Source organism: Ovis aries, chromosome 16 (genome assembly GCF_016772045.2).
Source record: "Ovis aries strain OAR_USU_Benz2616 breed Rambouillet chromosome 16, ARS-UI_Ramb_v3.0, whole genome shotgun sequence".
NCBI classification, from domain to species: domain Eukaryota; kingdom Metazoa; phylum Chordata; class Mammalia; order Artiodactyla; family Bovidae; genus Ovis; species Ovis aries.
Window position 1 is genome coordinate 14,086,002 of NC_056069.1, and position 22,519 is coordinate 14,108,520.

The following is a 22,519-nucleotide window of genomic DNA, read 5'->3' on the forward strand; positions in this document are numbered from 1 at the left end:
TGAGGCATCACCACCACCATTTGTTGGCAGTTATTACCCAAAATTTAGGATTAAGCTTTTATGAATGAATTATAAGTCTAAACACCTAAAATTAGGGAAAAAAGATAAATGTTATAGTGCAAAGTGTCATTTTGTGTCCCGGTTTTAGTTCTTTTTACAAGGAGGACACAATATTACAGTTAAGGCATGTTCTTCCATCAGTTTGTGGTACACAATGGGTAAAGGAAATATTCCTGCTGATCAGTAGAAGGAAAAGTACAAGCTTAGATATAAAGCATGAGAATGTGAATTTCCTAAACAGGTCTGTTGAACATGTACCTCCTGTAAGTCCTTAAAGAGTTTATTTGGAAAGTAGAAGCAGTGATTCTGAATAGTTATGGAGTAATTTATGAGGGTGAATGAAGAAATCAGTTTAAGACTTAAACTCATATTGCTCTAATTTCTACTAATCTCTCCCTTGTTAGATGTTAACATTTTTACTCAGTATATAGTTTTTTTGATGATATATTTTGTAAGATGAGATACTATAACCTGAAGACAAAAATTGTTTAGCTACATTAGAAAAATGATGTGAAAATAGTAAATGAACTATTATATAAAACCATGGACTCAGGTATTCATTTATTCTGATTCTTTTATTTGAAGAATATTTCATAACTATTCAGGAATTTAACACTTTTGACCAGAGGAACTCCCTATTTATTGAAGTTTTGCTTACTACTTACTTAGACTCTTGAGAGTCCCTTGGACTGCAAGGAGATCAAACCTGTTAGTCCTAAAGGAAATCAGTCCTGAATATTCATTAGGACTGATGCTGAAGCTGAAGCTTCAGTCCCTTGGCCACCTGATGCAAAGAACTGACTCATTGGAAAAGACCCTGATGCTGGCAAAGATTGAAGGCAGGAGGAGAAGGGGATGACAGAGGATGAGATGGCTGAGTGGTATCACCAACTTGATGAACATGAGTTTGAGCAAGCTCCAGGAGTTCGTGATGGACAGGGAAGCCTGGCGTGCTGCAGTCCATGGGATCAGAAAGAGTTGGATACAGCTAAGCGACTGAACTGACTGAGTGCTCAAAAGACAAAATTATTTGGCTTGAAAGACAAACCTTGTAAAAAAGGAAATGTTACATCACCAAAGATGCCCTTTATTAAGATCTAAGAAAACATGTTTCTTAAAAGAAACATTTGAGGGCAGACTATTTGGCATATCTTTAAAAAGCTGAGGAACAAATGCATACCATTCTCATTATTTAATATGGTTTTGAAGACTCTTGAGAAATTATGTATAAAGAGTGCTATTTGCCTGAGTTTTAGTCCATTTGAGTTTATTACCTCTTAGGATGAGAAATACTGCAAGAAAACTCAAAGGCAGAGCTTTTAAAAAATAGCCTTTAATGAAAAATACACAAATATAATACTGAATTCCTGAAACATGATTTGTACATTCAGCAAACCTTGAGCTTCCTTATGTAAAATAATCCTGTGTTTAATGTATGTGTATTTTTATTTACATAGACAATGAGACAAATCTATTTTACTTAACAGTAATATTTATGATGCTGACATCCTCATAGGGCTTATCTGTTTTGGGATTGACTTTGACGTTGGAGATCCTTTGTACGACTTCCATTCCTTTAGTCACTCGTCCAAACACTGTGTGCTTATTATCAAGCCAAGGCTGTGTTGGAGGACAGACAGAAAATCTTGGTAAACCCTAAATTCTTAAATCACGCCCTCTGGATGAGCAAATTAAAAAGAATTAAACTTTGGCTTCATTAAAAAATATAATTAAGATTATTTTCATTTAGCAGCTTTTAAGAGTAGTTCCATGTTATAATAAAAATAAAAAAGCATAGTTAAATATTTAATATCTGCATCTTTTTGATCAAAGGGAGCTGGGAGATGTTTGCTAAAGGTAAGTTTCTTTGCAGTAACCTTACCTGCACAAGAAGCAGTCTGGAATACTTAAAGCAGCATGTGCTCTGGCATCAGAGATAGGAGTTCAGACTCTGGCTCTGCTACTTATTTGACCTTTGGCAAGTTCATCAGGTCTCACTGTTTCCTCACCTATTTTTTTAAAACTTGCTTCCCTGGTGGCTCAGAAGGTAAAGAATCTGCCTGCAATGCAGCAGACCAAGGCTTGATCCCTGAGTGGGGAAGATCTCCTAGAGAAGGAAATGGCAACCCACTCCAGTATTCCTGTCTGGAGAATCCCATGGACAGAGGAGCCTGATGAGCTACAGTCCATGCGGTTGCAATGATACTAGAAGTATTGTGAATATTACATGAGATCATGTACCTGGCAGACAGACAGTAGTTATAAATTGTTTTCTTTAATTCTAAAAAAAGTTTTTGTAATTTTGTAGAACTGCATAGCAACAGAGCTAGATATTCTTACATGTATTTCATCAAAGCTACAGTGTCATTGATTAAAAAGAAACTTTGGCTTCATTTTAAAAATAATTTAAAAGATATATTTTCACTTAGAAGCTTTTAAGAGTAGTTCCATGTTATAATAAAAACTAATAAAAGCTTAATGTTTAATATCTGCATCTTTTAGATGAAAGGGAGCTGGAAAATGCATTTTGATTTCAGAGATAGAAAAATGTGGGAAAAACTGTATTAAAATCGGGAATTCTTATACCCTCATCCTACTATTCTAAAGATGAGGAAACAAGCCCAGAGGTAGAATAATTTGTTTTGGATTGTCCAAGAAATAGTGCAAAGCTGACTTAAACTCAGCTTTATTTATTTATTATAAATAATAAATTATTTAATAATTTATTATTATTTATTGGCCTGAATTACAAAAGTACTGATTATAAAGTCTTGTTAGGTAATTTTCCATTTTCCTTTCTAAATTGTTTTCATTTTTATATCCTAGCATATATAAATAATAGAGAATAATAAAGCTCTCTTTTCCACTGAATTCACTCTCTTAGATCAAAGCCGATGAATCTTTGGCTTAAATTCACCTGGAAAATGCCTCCCAGGTGGCGCAAGTAGAAAAGAAACTGCCTGTCAATGCAGGAGAGATAAGAGACATGGGTTCGATCCCCGAGTTGGGACGATGCCTGAGTTGGGACAATCCCCTGAAGGAAGCATGGCAACCCACTCCAGTACTCTTGACTGGAGAATCCCATGGACAGAGGGGCCTGGCAGGCTACAGTCCATCGAGCTGCAAAGAGTCAAACATGACTGAAGCGACTTAGCACACACACATGCATGTTCTACTTACTGTTGGTACTACTGTTATGAAAAACTGGGATCCATTAGTATTCGATCCGGCATTGGCCATGCTGAGTGTATATGGTCTGTCATGTCGTAATGTTGAATGAAATTCATCTTCAAATTCTCCTCCCCATATACTTTCTCCTCCCATACCAGTACCTGTTGGATCTCCTGTCTGAATCATGAAGCCCTTAACAGAAAGTAGACAAAGTAGTATTACACACATTACATACATGTATGCTTTGGAGTCGTATGTTTGTCAAGAGTGCTTTATATTCAATAAAATTTTAAGTCATTCTGTAAACTCATTTTAAAGTAAACCCTTGCTTATACTTTATGTATTTTCATTGCATAACTGCCACCTTATCTCAGTGATGAAAACAAAAGTGTAAAGGTCTTTCCATTTATAGATAGGCACTATCTCACTCAATAATCTAATTAAAGCCAATTAATAGTGTAGATAAGTTTTAGGATCTTGTTTAATGTGTTAGGTCTTACATAATTGGCCCACTCTTTTCTCTCCCCTTTCCCTAGACACTCTGAATGTCCTAGTCAGTCACTTCACTAATTCCTTCAGAAATCTGAAATCTAATTTTTCCTTCCGACATTTCTTCTGCCATTTCTGACCTGCCAGTAATCAAGAACTACCTCACTGCTCCATACATTTCATGGAATGTTGCTCAACAAAATCCTGGCTTGAATTCATTCTGTTCATCAGGTATTAGTGATAGTTTTCACAGATAAAGTGGCAACATGGCTCTTCTAATACTTAATCTTCTAGATCTAGACCTTATCTAGCCACTAAAAACAGGTTACCTTGGCTACTGATTTGATCTCAGCAAGACCTTTTACTCATTACCTGATCCTTTGCTTTAACTGCTGACAAAAACTGCTGCAGTGTTTCTAAAAAGGCTACCCTGCTACTGTTCCTATCCTTGATTTTATATCTGATTTTCATGATCATCCATTATTCTTGTGACTTCCATAGTCCATTTTTCCTATTCCTAATAAAGTGCTAAGTGTGAATGAGATTCCTTAGGTTCTAAACCTCTTGTTATACAATGACATACTTTTCCTTAAATCATATAAAATTTGCATAACTTACCTTAATTATGCGGTGAAATGTGTGTCCATTATAATAACCATTTCTGCTGTGAACACAGAAATTTTCCACGGTCTTAGGGCACCTAGTGAGACATATTAAAAATATGAAAATTTAATGGAGCATGTTAGGAAAGTTTTCTTTGTAGTTAGGCTTCCCAATGGTATTTTCAGAATCTTCTGAATGTTTCGGGACAGTCTTTTTTTTCATAATTTCTTCTGATCTCAGTAGAAGCAAGAGTTGACAGGGCATATAGGCAGTAGCCTGTTCTTATAGTTTATATAATATACCATCTTTACATCACAACTGCTTATTTTACTTGAATTTGAGAGTATTTAGGTTCCAAAGTCATTTAGTATTTTTAAAAAATATAACCACAGCACCATAACCCACTGTATATAGTTCCTGGGAAAGGTAATTTTCTTATAAAAACAATGTTATAGTATGGTGACATTTCCTGACCAAGAACTTATTCACTGCTATGATAGCTACTAAATTTAATAAACTTTAAATGATAGTCACACACTCAGATACACTTTCTAAATAATATTAACTAATCTCATGAAATGATTTAATACTGTATATTATCATATAATAGCTCCCAATGCTGAGAATGGCAGAGAGAATCAAGAGAATCTTGTACCAACCACATCAGGGAGTAGGCTTAGTGGATGCATGGGTTCTGAATACTTAAAATGAGATAGTCCAGGTGTTTTGTCTGGTTGGACATAAAACATTCATATCAAAATAACAAAGTACTTTTAAAGCAAGGCACTGTACAAGAGGTCTTCTTTTGGATCGAGAATAACCAGTCGTATCGCATTGTATTTGGTATTGTATGTTCATTCTGCAAACTCAAATGTCAGGAAGGAAAAATAATTATCCTCCCCTTAAAGATTTGAGAGGAAAGCCAGTTATAACAAGTGAGCCACAAAACCTATAGTTGGCATGTGTAGTTGATGGTAGCGGTAATATATATTTGTATGTCAATCTATAATTTACATTCAGCACTGTCATATCTACTATATTTTGTCCTCATAATAATAAACCTGTGAAATATGTTTATGTATGTATAAAATTTTCACATTTTCTAATGCAACAATTATCAGAGAGCTTAGGAAGATGCTTTATCTAACAGCTCAATTTTTCAAAATACTTTTAAGTCAAAATAACAAGAAGTTGCAGTTTCCTCAAATATATACATTTACACTGGTATTTACTTATGACAACAGAAACAGTACATACTCAACAGGAAAGAGTTTGATGTGAATGTCTCCCATGCTTGTGTGGATAATGGCACTATCTGACACTCGTTTAGGTCCCTCAGCTTGAGTAGCTGCCATGACTTCTTCTTTAGAAGGTTTCTCATTAAAAACATCTCGGTCAGAATCCGCACTTTTTGTATCTTCTGGTTCTCGTTTAGTAAACTCAAGGAGGAAAATAAAAAGTGAGTAAATCAATTAAATTTTTCATCTGTTTAAAATTTATGAACAAGAAAATTACATTTCTAATGAAGTATTTGAGGAAACTAAGAATTTACATCAGAATAAATGCTTATTTCAGGAATTGCTTCCAATCATAGGACATGCAAGGCAGCTAAATTTCTACATTTGCCTAATGAGAAAATTCATATGATGAAGATGAATGATTTCAAATGGAATTTAATTTCTTTTTTGGTGAAAATTTTTTTGAGTACCCATTTAAAAATAGGCAGTTCTGAGGTAGCTCTCTGCTTCTGCCTTCTAGTATGTCCTACCTAACCTGCCATCTATTGCTTACTTTTCACTATTTAGATTGCCTGGGTTTGAATTGTAGTTTGCCACTTAACTAGTTATATGGGTTTGGGGAAGTAAATTCATTACTTTCATTTCCTTACTCATAAAAGAAGATAATAAAAACTACCTCAAAATGACACCTGATATGAAGATTAAATGAAGGATATAAAATGTTTAGAGAATAGTGCCTGACACAGAAGGCAATATATACATATTAATAATTGTTATTACTATGAACAGGACCTGGTACTGGTAGGATGAGGATTCAAAGATGAATCAGCAGTGGACCTTGACCTCTTTTTTTTTTTGACAGAGTCCCATCTGATCTATCTAAACCTTGAAGCTTGGAAGAAAGGATGTACAGTACATTTTGAGTGAAGCAGAAATCTCAGGATCCTCAAGGTCTATAGAAAATTAAGAAAAAACTTTCAGTTGTTAAAATTCTGGACTTCTAAAGGCCTATTTGTTTTATTTGACTCTCAGTAAGCAGAAATCTTCTCTCCCTGAGAAAGTGGATGTTAACTGATCTCCAGGAAGGTCAGTCTAGTGCCCAGACTCTGTTTTGCCTATGTCAGTCCTTGGTCTACTTGGATCGATTCCAGATAAAGGAACAACTAAGCCAGGATGTCACTGCTTTAGCATATTTTTCTCCAGTTACCAAAGAATGACATGTCTGTTTCACTATTTAATTATATGAATTTTAAAAATTATCTTGATTTAGTTCACATATAGAACTATTAAAGTTCAAATTTTATACAATCTTTTATTTTATGGTTATTTTATGGTACTGGATTTGAAAAAAGGGATATAAAATTTGCATATATGAATACCATTTTAGTTTTAAGAATATGTACATCTAATAATTCATGAAAATGTTAGCAGTATAAATACTCAGTGAGTGACTTAATTTTTTATTTTTCTATTTCTTCAGAGTTTCTAAGGAACATGTGTGGTTTAATCAAACATAAACTCTGGGGAAAGACAATTTTTAAATAAAGTGGATGGAAAATTAAATTTAGTGTATATTAAGAACTGTCTTTTATGACTTCTTTTTACCTTCAAAAAATTATAGGTAATAACAAGAAAAAGTATTTTTCTTTAACATATATATTAATAAATCTTTAGCAGTGAATTTGAAAGTTTATAAGCAAAATTCTTATCTTAAAAAGATATATCCCATTTTAGGCTAAAAGAAAAATATTGGAGTAGATAAACTGCTATTTCGCACATTTACCAAATGCTGGTAACCTTTAAAGCCTCACAGCTGCTTGTAAATTGTCAGACGAGCGAATGAATGAGTATACTATAATGGGTCAGATAATTCACCAAACTCTGTGGAGTTTGGTATGTGACGAAAACATAGTGCTCTGTATTTATGGATTTTATATTATCTTGAGGAAGAGAAGACAGTGTAAGGGACTCCTCCCCACCCCTTGAAAATAACAATTATTCCAGAAAGTGTGACATGTACACAAGCAGGCACACCTATTCCAGACTTGATGTCAGGGGAAGACTTCCAAGCTGGGACCTGAAATATGAAGAGGAACCGGGGAGAGGTTTGTGGCTGACAGAAGGAATAACCTGTGCAAACACCACCAAGTAAAAATAACATCAAGTCCTGCACATGGGGTCAAGTTCAGTATAGGCAATGAACTAAAAATGAAGAAAGATAAACTAGGAGAGTGGTTAATATAGACAGATGGGGAGTCATTTAAGGATTTTAGGCAAAAGAATAATCACACCTGGGTTTTAGAAAGTCTCTAAGCATGAAAGACAGATACAGACGCAGAGGTCTCTACACTTCAGATTTTTCTGCTTGACTGAACAATATTAGAACAGTGTTATTCCTAGATGGCTTAGTAGTTTGATTTTGAGCCCAATCTTACTTAACATGCAAAGTACTTTTAACTTCCAGAAAAAAAAATCTCTTAGGAATGTATACCACGGTAGCATCATTACAATGGAATCAAAAGGTGAAAAAAGATCTGTATCTAGAGAAGGAAATGTGCAAGTCATGTTGAAGAGTAAAAGGTGAATAATACTAAAACAGAAGAATTTTTAAAAGTCCACAGGAAAATCAATTTTGGATGCAATTATTACCACAGCCATTTACTTCCTATTGTCTTAGACAACACAAGTTGTAGAAGCTAGGTTGAAAACTAGTTCAAAACCAGATGTAAAACAGTACAGAAATACTTAAACAAACCCTAGTTAAAGATTCTACAATACTAATGTTATAAGATGGTATTCTGGTTGTTTAGAAAGTCTGCTATTATGGGCAACATTCTCTTCAGTTGAAAACACAAGTTAAAAAAATAAAACTCCAATCAAACTGGAAGAAACATTAAAGACTATCTCCTGTTATTGATACTTCCACATACCATATAAAATCTATTCTTTTTGAAGGATGTACAGACTATTGTTGGGTCAGCTTGAATATTCTGAAGAACAGGGTTTTCAGAAGCTTTCATTTCTATAGTAGTTGCGGCACGATGTTTTTTGGCTATTCCCTGGAACAAAGCCAATTGCATCACTCTAATATTTTCTTGCTTGCCTAAGATCCGCACACAACTGGAAAATACATATAATAAAATTATTAGGATTAACTCCAATTATACCAACTTTGCAGATAAAAGCTAGAAATCAACTATCTTTTATTTTTGTACAAAATAACCAGTAAAAGATTTTTAAAAAGTATTTTTCTGCCTCTCCCACTCCCCCCAAAAAGTTATTTTAAATTGGTAGGTATTTATAATTTTCAGATTAAAAAAAATAATTTATTTAAACAGTTTTAACCTATCCCTATCATTTTAATCTTTCTTCAAGCCTTCAAAGATTCTGTACTGCCAAGAACTACAATATAAATTTGTTTATATGTGAAAATGTACAGTACAAGACTGTTTTCCTTTAAATATACTTTAAGTTCTTTTCATTTACATTCAGTGATAGTATCTGATTATAGCAATTTTGTTCTAAGACCAAATGGGCTGTTTGTACAAAAGGCTTATTGTGGTTTCATGCATTTTAACTTCTGATTTTATGTCTAGCAGGATGTAATGCTGAATTCTGTGGTTAAAATATTTGGCAACATTTAACATGAAACGGGCTAATTTAAATCAATAAGCAAAAGACAGACTGAAACTTGTTAAAAAAAAACACAACAACTTGCAACTATGCATATCTTTCTTCCATTTCTTTAACAAACATGAGTGGAAACTTTTTACATAAGATTATAAACAACCAAAAGACCACAGAAAAATCCAGTCAAAACATTTGGTTAAGTTTAGACATCTGGGACCATTCCACTTGTCTTGGAACAAACAAAACTCCCATTGTTTCCCCAAAGGAGGAAATGGTCCTTTAGAAGTAAATTTTTAAAAAGCGTATGTGATATTAAAGCTTACCGGTTTGTCTCTACGTTTATAACTTTAATGCCCAGCATTGTTCCATACAGCACGAAGTGTCCAGTTTCATCAAAAACTATATTTATTAATCTTACTGCATCCACCTTCTCCAATTCACGTTCTACAGCCATCCGTCGACCAAATTCCATGTCTGGTAGCTGTTGCCTCATCTGCTGCAGTTCAGTAAACATCTAGGAAACAAACCATTTATTAACAAAAATAATGTTACATGATAAAGGGAAGGAGAATTTAAATAAAAGCAGAGTGTCCATTAATAGCCACTGACAGTTTATGTGCTTATATATTTTCTTAAGTACTCTATAAACACTATAAGCAGGAATTGAATTACAAAATTCAATCATAAAAAATAGTATTTATACTAACTCGTTATTTTAATAAAAAAAAATGAGTTAATGTAACTACTGCTTTTTCTGCAGAAACAATATATCTGCTGCATTTTATAAGCCACACACAGAACTTTCCAATATAAACCATATATGTAATTTTAAATTTTTTAGTAGCTATGTTAAATGAAGTAAAAATGAACATGAAATTAATCTTTTATTCAACCCAATATATCTAAAATATTATCAAAAGACATTAAGCAAAATCAATAATACAAAAAAGCAAAATAAAGACATTAAAATATTAAGCAATATTTAAAAACTGAGATCTTTTTTCCTTCTTATACTAAGTCTTTGAAGTCCAGTGTGTATTTTACACTTTTAGTCCAGCTCAATTTGGACTAGTCACATGCCAAGTGTTCAGCAACCCTATGTGGCTAGTGGCTATTAAGCTGCACAATGCAGATACGGACTGTGAGACCTTGTTCCAGGATCATGGACCTGCCATTTAACAAGCACTCGATTTTATTTTTTATGATTTCACTAACTTATAACAATTTCATATTTCAGAAAATGTTTCAAGTTGTTTTGGAGCATCACTATATATTTAGATTATCATTAGGTAAATGTGATTTAGGATTGATGAATTTTATGAGTGCCCTTTAGTTTGGATATTTGGTTTACTTTTCTTTAGACATTTAATATACAACTTTCAAGATAAGGGTCAGTTACTATGTACAGTCACACTACCAGCCTCCCCAAAGATGTGATCTTTACATTCAGTTTCCCCAACATTTAGGGCATAAAACTGCAGAAATCAAAAGTGGCTAGATTGCAAATGAAAAGAGGTCAGTCAGGCTTATGTCCCATCTACTACTTTTTTTCATGCTTGCATTAACAAAATCTCTGGTTTTTCTAGATGTGGAAAGAACAACAATATACGTTAACTCCAGAAATGAAAAGGAGGTATACATGTTAGGGAATAACATTAGGGTTTCTTGTTACTCATTTGCCAGAAATAGCCTAGATGCTAGACTACATTTTTGTAGTATGGGAGCCTTGACTATTTTGCTAGAAAGAAGATTCATTTTCAAGAAATAAAGTTTATGGATGGTGATCTGCCCATGTAAAAGTAATAAATGCTAATCTAACCTTTCAAGCACATTAGTATCTTTTAAAAAATTAATTTAATTGGAGGATAATTACTTTACAATATTGTGGTGGTTTTTGTCACATATTGACATCAATCAGCCACAGGTGTATGTGTCCCCCGATCCTGAACCCCCCTCCCACCTTCCCATCCCATCCCTCTGGGTTGTCCCAGAGCACCAGCTTTGAGTGCCTTGCTTCACGCATCAAACTTGGACTGGTCATCTATTTCACATATGGTAATAAACATGTTTCAATGCTATTCTCTCAAATCATCCCACCCTCACCTTCTCCCACAGAGTCCAAGTCTGTTCTTTACACCTGTGTCTCTTCTGCTGCCTTGCATATAGGATCGTTGTTACCGTCATTCTAAATTCCATATATATGCATTAATATACTGTATTGGTGTTTTTTTACAATATTCTAGCTTTAATAGCTGCGTCTCTTACCATCTCATCATCTCTGTATGGCCATATGCAGTACTCCTGATTAATAAAATACCAAAAGATACAACTTCACACCATCCAATTAAATTTGTCTATTAAACTAGGACTCTTAACTAGTTAGAACCCTTAACATGGAACTAGGAGATACCAGTCACTAACTAACTAGTAACTAGCATTATTACTAAATTAATTGGCATTTACACCCCCTCTTTTTGGGGGGGGGTGGCAAACTCCCTTATCCTGAATCTCAACTTCTGTTCTATACTTTGCTACTGATCTTATCACAATAATCCTATAATTTCAACAAATATTAAAGACAATAATGAAATAGAGTGAAATCAACAGCTCAGAGTATATGTGTTAAATGATTTGTATCCAGAGAATAGATTTGTTTTCTAAGGAATCTAGGAAGAATTGCAAATTGTGAAGAGTTTTAAAATTATAGTTAAGTTGAAGCCACCATTAAAGAAAACATCACAAGGTTTCTCCTTTTCCCAAAAGCATAATGGAAAGTTATATTCTTCCGATAAGAAAATGAGTTATGAGGATAAGTTGACTAGCATACAAACCTTCCCTTTTGTCTGGATTCATATTCCTTCAGGCAGCTAATTCACCCAACTTATTACTACATCTCTAATAAGGTGACAGCATTTTTAAGTACTTAATGCAAGGAATCTATTATAAACTGGTGGCTAAAAAGACTGTAGAACTGACACTGTTGTACAATAAACACTATTGTTACAAAGATTTGACCCACAGACTTTTGAAGAATTCAACATACCCATAGCAGTTAGAGAACCACAAGATGGAAACATGATGAGACTCAAATATCCACAAAACCAATTATCTTTGCATGGATAAAAACTCATTCTACAGCTACATGCTCTAATAAATACTTTTTTTCTTCCCCGTTTCTTGGCTATGCCAAAAGGCATTCAGGATCTTCATTCTCCAACCAGGGATTGAACGCATGCCCCCCTGCAATGGAAGTGCTGTGTCTTAACCACTGAACCACTAGCAAAGTCCCAATAAATTCTTGTTAACAGTTAATTATGTGTCAGGTATCATTCTTAGTGCTGGAGATTCAATCACAAGCACAACAGATACAGGACCATAAATGACACGCAGTTTAATCTACTGGGGGAGGGGGTGATACACATTAATCAAATAATAAGATCAAATATTCTAAAAGAAAATAAGTAGTGATACACTACCACATTAAAAAAATATAAGTAGTCTGAGACTGGAAGAATAGTGGAAGATCACTGGGGGAAATGATTCTTTGAGATTTGAAGGATGAGTTCAATATGTAAGGGGAGGAATGAGGATTAATGGGACTAGGGGTCACTCCAAGCAGGAGGGACAGCATATGCAAAGGCGCTGTGGTGGGAGACGTCAAGAAACTGAAAGAAGGCCTGACTAGGTACAGTAGAGGCAGGGAGGGAGGTGATTTACAGCAGGTTGAAGTGGAAGGGAGGGGTACAATACGGTAGGCCATGATTTTGGTCTCGCTCCTAAAAACAACAGGTAGCCACTGAAATAATCAAAGGATGACATGATAAGATAATGTATTTTTAAAAGATTCCTCTGGGTGGAGCATGGATAACAGGTTAGGAAGAAGCTAGAATAGATTCAGAGAGTAGGCCACGCAACAGGCCAGGCAACAGATTATGAGCTAGGGTAGTCACAGCTGTGCTAAAAGGAAATGTATGTATTTAAAGTATACGTAGAAAATAAAACTGACAGGACTGATGATGAATTAAACAGACGGGTAAGGAAAAACAGTTAAAAATGACTCAGATTTCTGGCTTGTGCAAGCAGATACATATTGGTGCCATTCATGAAAACAGCAAAAATAAATAAATAAAAGGATAGGGACAGGTCTGTTTATAATAGAAGGCTGGAGAAATAAATTTTTAAGTAGTCATATAGAAGGCAGGAGTGAAAAGAATGAGAAGAGAAGGAGGCCTAGCATGGGTTTTGAGGATCTCAAAAGAATGAGCTTTCAAACAACAAAACTACAAAAACAGCCACATAACTGTAAGAAAAACTGGCTCAGAAAATACCACATCATAAACCTAGAGAAGAGAGTTTTAAAGAGTAACAATGCAAGACAGCACATAAACAGTATCTTTAATGTGATAAGCAAATTAATCATCAATCTAAATGTCCATGTCCAGAAAAAAATCTTTTAAGAAACAGCACAAACTAAAGACATTTTCAGAAAAGCAAAATCTGATTAAATTTATATGGCACTTACACTTAGTGATTCATCAAAGACTCTCATGAGTTTTCCAGTTAAGAATCTGAAAATTCTAACTTTTCTGTCAGAACCAATAGTGGCTAATTTCTTCCCATCAGGTGAAAAACATATGCTGGTTGGATAAGCCTTGCACTTGGCAAATTCATATAAATCTGTGTCAGTTTTATATTCCCAATTCACATTTTTGGGGAATTTATACTCATAAGGAGGACCAGTCCAGTATTCAATCATTCCAGATTTGTCAGAAGACACTACTGCTTTGTAAACTGGGTTTAGCCGTATCTGAGTAAGAGGTGATGTATGGAGTTTGTCAAAGATATGCAGTGGCTGGTTATCTCCTCGACCATCATAAATGAAAATTTTTCCTGTACTTTTCTCAGAAGCAGCAACTGAAGATATGGCATCCCCCGGGCAATAGATCCACTCACACTGTCCAGGGAAATACCTAAAATAGTAAAGAATTGAGGGGGATAAGAAGAGGCCAAAACAAGTCATAAGCATCCTTACTCAGTCCCATCACTAAAAAACGTCCCTGCAGTGATTCAGCCAGTTTTAGATTCTTTGATCAAACATAGCAGCGAGAAACAGAATGGGGAAAAATAGGAAAAGTTCCTAATTTTTCTCTTTCTGACCTCATAAATGAATGATGATAACTTCTGAGGACTGATCAAACCACAGGAAGAGAACTCACACAGCAAGTATTTACAAGGAAACTGAAACAGACCTGGTTCTTAAAATATTCTGAGGCGTTTTTTGTTTTGTTTTGATCTCGAATCGATGTCTCTGTCTATGTATGTGCTATTCTAAGTCACTTCAGTTGTGTCCGACTCTTTGGGACCCAATGGACTGTAGCCTGCCAGGCTCCTCTGTCCGTGGGATTCTCCAGGCAAGAATACTGGAGTGGGCTGCCATGCCCAGGTCCTCCAGGGGATCTCCCCTACCCAGGGATCAGACATGCATCTCTTATGTCTCCTGCATTGGCAGGCAGGTTCTTTACCATTAGCTCCACCTGGGAAGCCCCTGTCTATGTATACCCTACTTTTAAATAGGTTACCATGTTAGTATACTTTACAAATCCATTCTTGAAATATTTAAGGTCAAAATATTTTAGTCATGGCTTTGCTCAAAACAAAAATGTTCTGATATCACTCTCTCATTATCAGTAGCTTGATCTCAATACTATGAGCTTTGAACGTGTTACCTGATAAAGTGTAAAAGAATTGGACAGATGTAATCAACATACTAAATTTATATATTCAATTGTGTGTTGTCTCCTTCAAAATCATTAGTCTGAGAAGCTACAGTTTCTCCAATGACAGAGCTAATGCTCAAAATTTTTTGAGGACTCTCAGAATTTCTATAAAATCTTAAAAGACACAGGCATAGCTTGGAGATGTTGCAGGTTTGGTTCCAGATCACAAAAATTGAAAATTGCAATAATGTGAGCCATATAGATTTTCTTTGGTTTTCCAGAGCACAATAAAAGTTTGTTTACACTACCTGTATTTCTACTGAAGTGTGCAATCACATTATGTCTAAAAAATTACATGTATATATACATATCTTAATTTAAAAATACTTTATTGCTTAAAAAATGCTAATTATCATGTGAGGCTTCGGCCAGTTGTAATCTTTTTGTAACAGTAACATCAAAGATCACTGATCACTATAACAAATATAATAATAATGAAAAATGAAATATTATGACAATTACTAAATGTGAAATAATGACACAAACTGAGCAAATGCCTTTGGAAAAATTGGTGAGTACAGACTTACTCCATCCAGGGTTGCCACAAACTTGTTATTTGTTAAAAAAAAAACAAAAAAAACAAAACCCAGTGTGTGCAAAGTGCAATAAAACAAGATATGCCTGTTCTCTTTCAATACCTTCAAAGGTGGCAAATGTTCAACATATATTTGATTTAAAAAACAAACAGCTAAAGTCTGGGGGAAACAAAGCTGGGAATATGACACATATCAATAGGTATTTCTATTTGTAGTCAAAAAATAAGCTCTTATCATAAATAATGAGACTAACTTCTTTTAGTGGTTCATAAACTGGTTTTGAAGGAAATTCCCAAAAAGTACTGTCACATACTGAATTGTGTAGTTCTAATCCCTACTTTCCTCCAATTCACATGGTGAAGCCCTCATCCCCAAAGTTACTGTATCTGGAGAAAGGGTTTTAAAGAGGTAATTAAATGAGGTCAGAAGGTGGGGCCCTAATCCAACAGGCCTTGGCCTTCTAAGAAGTGGAAGAGCAAAATATTTCCCTCTTTCCCCTGTACTTAACAAGGACAAAGTGTGAAACCCATAAGAGTCCTCACCAGAACACAAACACTGTTAGAACAATGATTTTGGACTTTTCACCTCCAAAAGTTTTGGACTTTCCAATCTCCTCATCGGAAAAGACTCAGATGCTGGGAAAGATTGAAGGTAGGAGGAGAACAGGACGACAGAGGATGAGATAGTGGGATGGCATAACTGACTTGATGGACATGAGTTTGAGTGGGCTCTGGGAGTTGGTGATGGACAGGGAAGCCTGGCGTGTTGCAGTCAATGGGGTCACAAACAGTCGGACACAAGTGAGCAACTGAGCTGAACTGAACCTCCAGAAGTGTGAGAAAATATATTTCTGTTGCTTAAGCTACGCATTCCATGGTCTTCTGTTTAATTTCGTTACTGCACAGTCTAACCACATAGTTTGGGTATCAATACACTTTAAAGTTTAAAATCACCAACAATTCCAAAAATGCACATAAGCCTTATAAAAACACAATGCTATATTACTGAAATAAGCATTCCTAGGAAGTTAATTTAAATGCCAGTAAATTAGACATGATGGATGCTCATTAAATTATTAAGTAGTATAAAATAGATATAATTAATCCTTGCTATGAGGCTACTTGGACATTTCTGTTGTAATTAATGACAAAACTCACAGCAGAAGCTCACAAACAACATCATAACAAAGATTCATAATATTTAATTTTCCCAAGCAAAATCTAAAGGCACATTTTTTAAAGGAATGGTAATATATTCTGTTTAGAAATACCTATGAAATGGTGAAGTTTAGTTCAAAAATTCTTTCATTAAGTTAAAAAAAAATATATATATATATACACACACACTTTAAAAAAGACTCACCCAAGCTTCAGCATATTGATCATGTCAAAGTTTACTACATCAAACACCTTCATTGCTTTATCATCACCCACGGAACAGAATAAAGCTCCCTCAGAGCTAACTGCAATACTCTCAATAACTCCTATTTAAAGAAACCAAATCAAAACATTCTAGTAAACATAAAAGAAATGGATATAATTAAAAGGAAAAAAAGTTTAAAAAGAAATTTTAATTAATACAGTTGAAATGAGAGCCAAAAAAAAGAGTGAAATTCTTACCTAGGTGACTACGAAAATGTTTAACAAATTCAATTCCCTCTTCTATTTTTTTCCAGAATTTAACATGTCCATCGTGACTAGCAGTAATAATAAAGTCTGTCCTGCATAAAAAATTACAGAAGTTACTTTCTAAAACAGATGCAAAAATCACTTTGTGCCCCCAAGCCAATCATTTACTGAGAATCTTGGACTCTTAAATAACAGATTACAAAAAAATCTTCCTTTATACAAACCACTGTATCACTGTATTAGGGTAGACATAACATTGCAAAATTTGAAGCTCTTTTCTGGATATCATAACAGCTACTGCTGCACTAATCTTATTTATTTTTTACTGGTGTATAATTGCTTTATGCCAGTTGTGTTGTGTTAGTTTCTGCTGTACAGCAAAGTGAATTAGCTATATGTAAACATGTTCAATATTTCGCCTCTTTGTCACCACAGAGCACTAAAAAGAGTTCCATGCTGCACTAATTTTAAATCTAAGAGCTAGGATCAGGATTGAGGTAATCTTGACATTAAAAAAGTCTCACAAGGAATCACTAGTTCATAGAGTCCCTTAATGCTAAAATTACCCTACAGGCAGTCTTTTCACAGGGAAAATGTACTATCTTTCAGAAGGTGATAAATAATTAAATCCCAACATACAACTTACATATAAAGCAAAACTCAATGTAAGTTTGTTTCAGATATTATCCAAGGTATTTTGGTTAAGTACCAAAATTTTGTACAGGATAGTCTCTCATCAGTTATATAAAAAAAGAAACCATTTGTTGAAAGCTATTATATGTTGAGTACTCTACATACATTATCTTAGTTATAACCATGTTTACAACAACTCTGTAAGGTGAATATTTTTCACCATCTTTTTAAAAATTAGGAAATAGTTTAAAAATGTTAAATGTATTTGCCCCAGGTCTGTAGCTGGAGAAGAGCATTCAATATTGGGTTTGCCTAACTTCAAAACACTAGGTTTCTATAAAATCTTCAAAAATCTTTCCATTATAGTCTGCTGCCTTAGGTTAAGCAAAGAAACCTGGAGTGACAGAAAGCTAGTCCTATATGCTGCCTTATTAACTGACAACTTTCTACTAGGAAAAGAGCTAATATTTGGTCAAAATTATCCCATAAAAGGAATATAAAGATATTTAAATCTTTTAATTGTCTCTAAGAGATCAAGAATAAACTGATCCAAACAGCAAAGTAAATCATCTACTTCTTTCCATACTCATTGCCAATATCATCTCAGCTACCATCCTAATTCATCTATGATTACTGCCTCCTAATTGCTTTCTCTGTATCCATTTTTGCTGTGTTTGAATCCATTCATTTCACCACAACCACAGTGATCTTGAAGTTTACACACACACACAGACACATGTACACACATATGTGATGTTACTCTCCCAATCAGGTTCAAAATCCATACAAGATATAGAAAACTGTGGGATTTCTTGCATTTTTTCTCCAGCCTCAACTACCACTTAAACCCCTCTAAATCTGTTTCCTTATCTATAAAACGTAGATGAATACTACTTGTAAGACTGTTAAGATAAATGGGACAATTAATGAAAAAGCCTTGATACAGGACCTAGACATAATATGAGCTCAACAAAGAGCAGAGTATTACTATTCCTTCAGCTATTCAAAACCTCATTCAGCTATTTTAAAGATTCTCTGACATTTCCAGAAAAGTTACTCCTACAATTCACCTCAAAACTGAAGTATTTAAAAAAAACAATAAATTCTCAGAAAAGAATATAGATAGACTTACTTGGTGCACACCACATGGGTGATAACATCTCTATGCATGTAACTGCGCTCATACATGGATGCACTGGGGAGATTATCAAGATAGACTTTTTCAAACTCTAGAACTAAGGGAAAAAAGTAAAGGAAAATATTTTTAACAACTGGAACTAAATACTATTTTGTATTTTCTTTTAGATTTTAATTTCTCTCAATTCACACGTAATGAAAAAATATCCAGTGTCTGTTATGTCAGTTGTAACTTATTATTTCATTGTACTGAATAGCACCGTTGTTTATTTGGTCATGAATCATTCTCAGGTTTTATACAGATGCTTAACTGTGTCCCAGAACTTAAGAATTGAGTGGCTCTGGCTTAATATACAAGTTCCATTAAAAGAGAAAAACCTTAAGTTTCATTAAAGTATCACAACCAACTTTCCAACCATGTAGATCCAATTATTACTGCTAATTTAAATAAGTAGTTAAGAGGTCAGAGGCCATCCAGAACATCTCAGTTTATCTTGAAGGCAGTGATCCTCTTTGAAGTCACTGATACTAGGTTTGAGTAAACGTAATAAATGCTTAGATTTCTGGAGCTGAGACAATCCTAGAGAACGTCCAGTTGAGTGATTCTCAAACTTTTTCCAAGGGCAAAACATTTTTAAGAGTGGTAATCTGAGGAAATATTTCATGGTATGAGCTATAAAAAATTTTACTAGTAAAAAGATGACATACTTGTTACCTAAAAACAATCCAATGATGGCCAAACATGCCCATAAAAAGTTTCTAAATTAAGCATGATCGTTTCATGGTTTTTCATCACTGCTATTTAGCAAGCTCAAAGTTGTGTTCAACAAATTACTTCTCTCTTCATTTTCAGTAACAGAACTTCCATTTTTACATGGGAATATTGACATCTAGCTGTAGTCACCTCTAACTTTTCTGCAGTTAGGAGTGACTAAGTACCAATGAAATAAAAATGGAAGTGTTGTGTAACAGTCAATAAGTCTCCCTCAAGAGTTCTGCGGTTCTTTCTTTCCCCATCTGACAGTTTAAAACTGGGAGATAACCATCAAGGACAAACACGAGGTCCATATCCTAGTGATGCTGGAGCAGAAAACTAGGAAGAAACTTTGGAGCCTCCACACCAATCCCAGACTGTCTACTTTAGGACTTTTATCTTGTCATTTTGGATTTTTTTTCTTTATTTATTGTCATTTGGATTTTTCTGTAATATACAGCTAAATTTAATCCTGATGGATATTCCTTTTGCTGTTAGTTCACTTGTTGAACAGATATTTACTGAAAAAAAACTAGGTTCCAAGGGACATGGACATGAAGAGTTAACACTGTCTTGAGAAAACCATCATTGGTAGAGCCATATAATATATAATATATATATATAGAGAGAGCCATATAAGGTAGAGCCATATAACCATTTATAGTATCTTTCTGAAAATGTGTACAAAAGTCCAATGTCCAAAGAACATGTTAAAGGGGATGGTTCCATTTGTACTAAGTTTTAAACCCTATCCTTTTAAATGAAATCTTCAGTGATATTTTTCTAACATTTCATACATGTTTTTGAATTTCAACTTTTTCTTCAAACTGAATACACTACTGATTAATTTGAATAAGCATTTCATTGTCTCAACTGTATTAAGTTTATAAGCTCTTTGTTCCCTAATGCTAATAATATCAGCATCTTGATATTTTCGGACTTTTCCATTTCCACCCATTTCCACAAAAAGGGACCTGATATCTAGTCCAAGAAAATAACTGTGAACATACACATAGTAATATTCATTCGTTCAAGACTTACTTTGTACCTGCTACATGGAAAGCACTGTACCCAGCACTGGAGCAAAATAGGCATGGTCTTTGCTCTTATATGCTTACAGTCTTAACAGTGAAGAGAAACATTCATCAGAGAATTACATGAATAAACATTCAATTTAAAAATGTAGCAAGTGCAATGAGGAACAATTGCTATGGAAACATTTAACTTAAAAGGCTTAGCAGTAAAAAAGGTAACTGCACTTTAAGGGTGTTAAGGAACAATATTCAAAAAAGTAGCTTCTTCAAAATTTGGATACATAAAATTTTGCTGTATCTGGATCCAAATTGTATTCAAAATTTGGAACCATAAAAATGTCACTCTGATAAATACATCTCATACTTATGATCAATGTACTTTAGAAACTCAGCCCAGACTGGAAAAGTCATACGTTTTCCAGAAAAAGTAATAGCTGAGCTAAAGGTTGAACGACAGTAGGTTAAGTGAAGTGGGTGAGGAAAATTATTCCAGGTAGACCCTGTGACACCCACGTACACATTCGCAGTTGTAAAAGGGCATGCCCCATTCTCTAGTGTTATAGTATGGCTTGGACAAAGAGTAAGGAGGATCAAGGATTTGAGAGAGGAAGTAATGGAAATGTGCTGAAGGAGGAATCATATCGAGCCTTACATGCTATATTAGGGAGTTTGGACGTTGTTCTAATCAGAAATCACTTAAAATTTTTAAGTTGGAAGAGTAATTAAAGATTTGAGCTTTCAGAAAGATCACATTTTAATGGTCTTATACGTTTAAGGAAAACATTTCAAAGAACCTGAAAAATAAGAAAATTTAATGTGACCCTTTCACCAACATCTCCCCCCTTTTTTGGTGCACCCTTTTTATTTCATAAAATTTTGTCACTATTACACGCTAGTGGCAAAATGCTTCCAGCCATGATATCTCACGAGTATGCTTTGAAAAACACAGATCTTGGTTTCTGGATGAAAAACTTGTAATCCAGGAAAGTTTTGTAATCTTCAGAAAACTCATTAGTGGTGGAGTCAGGAATTAAATTATCCTTGCTAAGCTGCTAAGTCACTTCAGTCGTGTCCGACTCTGTGCGACCCCATAGACGGCAGCACACCAGGCTCCCCTGTCCCTGGGATTCTCCAGGCAAAAACACTGGAGTGGGTTGCCATTATCCTTATCTATTCCTTAAGACTCTAACCAGACACCACCTTCCCGGGTGGCCAAATACACTACCACCAGTCTTCAACTAAAAACCTGAAATAGAAAGTTTTCTTTTCCACATCTGCTAAACGGGGTTAAAACTTCCAACCTCATACGACAGCTGTACGGATTAAATGAGCGGTGCCTAACACGTTATGTAATGGCAAGTTAGCTTTAGCCTCTATTGTAACAAACAAGAGATTGTTAGATAACTATTAAAAAGACGCTTTACTCTGTCCAAATCACTATTTCGGAGTAGAGAACGGCCAGAAGTGGGAAGACGACCCTCTGTTCCGACGACACAAATCCCCACAATCACACACCCTCCGTTTTGGGGTCTGGTTTGAACTCTCCCACTCGGAGGACACAGTATTTCATCTCGCCCTGTGCCTGTCTCTGTAGCTACCTTTCCTCTTCTTCGCCAATGTTGCTTCTACAGGTAAAGGCCCAACCCAGCGCTCTTCATTTTCTTCTTCGTTCTCTTGAGGCACTGCCACTACCAGCTCTCGAGCGCTGAGTTCCGTTTTTTCCGGTTCCTCCGGGTCCCGGCGCCTTCTTCTTCTCAGCTGTGAATCACTACCACACTCGGCCGCCATGTTGTCCTAACCGTCAGAAAATGCGCGACGCTCACCGCTCG

At 34.9% G+C, this 22,519-nt stretch overlaps 1 protein-coding gene across 2 annotated transcripts; it reads right to left on the reverse strand.

The window, feature by feature from the left end:
• Window positions 1–1,377: 1,377 nt before the first annotated feature.
• Window positions 1,378–22,493, reverse strand: PPWD1 (peptidylprolyl isomerase domain and WD repeat containing 1). 2 transcript variants are annotated; one of them, XM_004016934.6, is made up of 11 exons: window positions 22,289–22,493; window positions 18,898–19,000; window positions 17,124–17,224; window positions 16,867–16,987; window positions 13,714–14,161; window positions 9,515–9,705; window positions 8,492–8,681; window positions 5,581–5,762; window positions 4,339–4,420; window positions 3,241–3,423; window positions 1,378–1,680 (listed from the first exon to the last, which is right to left on the reverse strand). In XM_004016934.6, exons 1-11 carry the CDS (start codon window positions 22,476–22,478, stop codon window positions 1,537–1,539), a joined length of 1,935 nt encoding a protein of 644 aa, XP_004016983.1. In that variant the 5' UTR covers window positions 22,479–22,493; the 3' UTR covers window positions 1,378–1,536. The 2 variants fall into 2 exon arrangements, with proteins under 2 accessions (XP_004016983.1, XP_060256368.1); XM_060400385.1 differs by lacking the exon at window positions 22,289–22,493 and having other exon boundaries at window positions 16,867–16,913; window positions 17,202–17,224; window positions 18,898–18,949.
• Window positions 22,494–22,519: the final 26 nt, after the last annotated feature.

Coding starts and splice junctions, on each gene's coding strand:
- PPWD1 (XM_004016934.6), bottom strand. CDS start 22,478: ATGGCGGCCGAGTGTGGTAGTGATTCACAGCTGAGAAGAAGAAGGCGC. Junction 17,225..18,897: donor ACCCATGTGGTGTGCACCAA/GTAAGTCTATCT, acceptor TTTTTTATGCAG/GACAGACTTTATTATTACTG. Junction 14,162..16,866: donor ATCAATATGCTGAAGCTTGG/GTGAGTCTTTTT, acceptor TTACTATTTTAG/GTATTTCCCTGGACAGTGTG.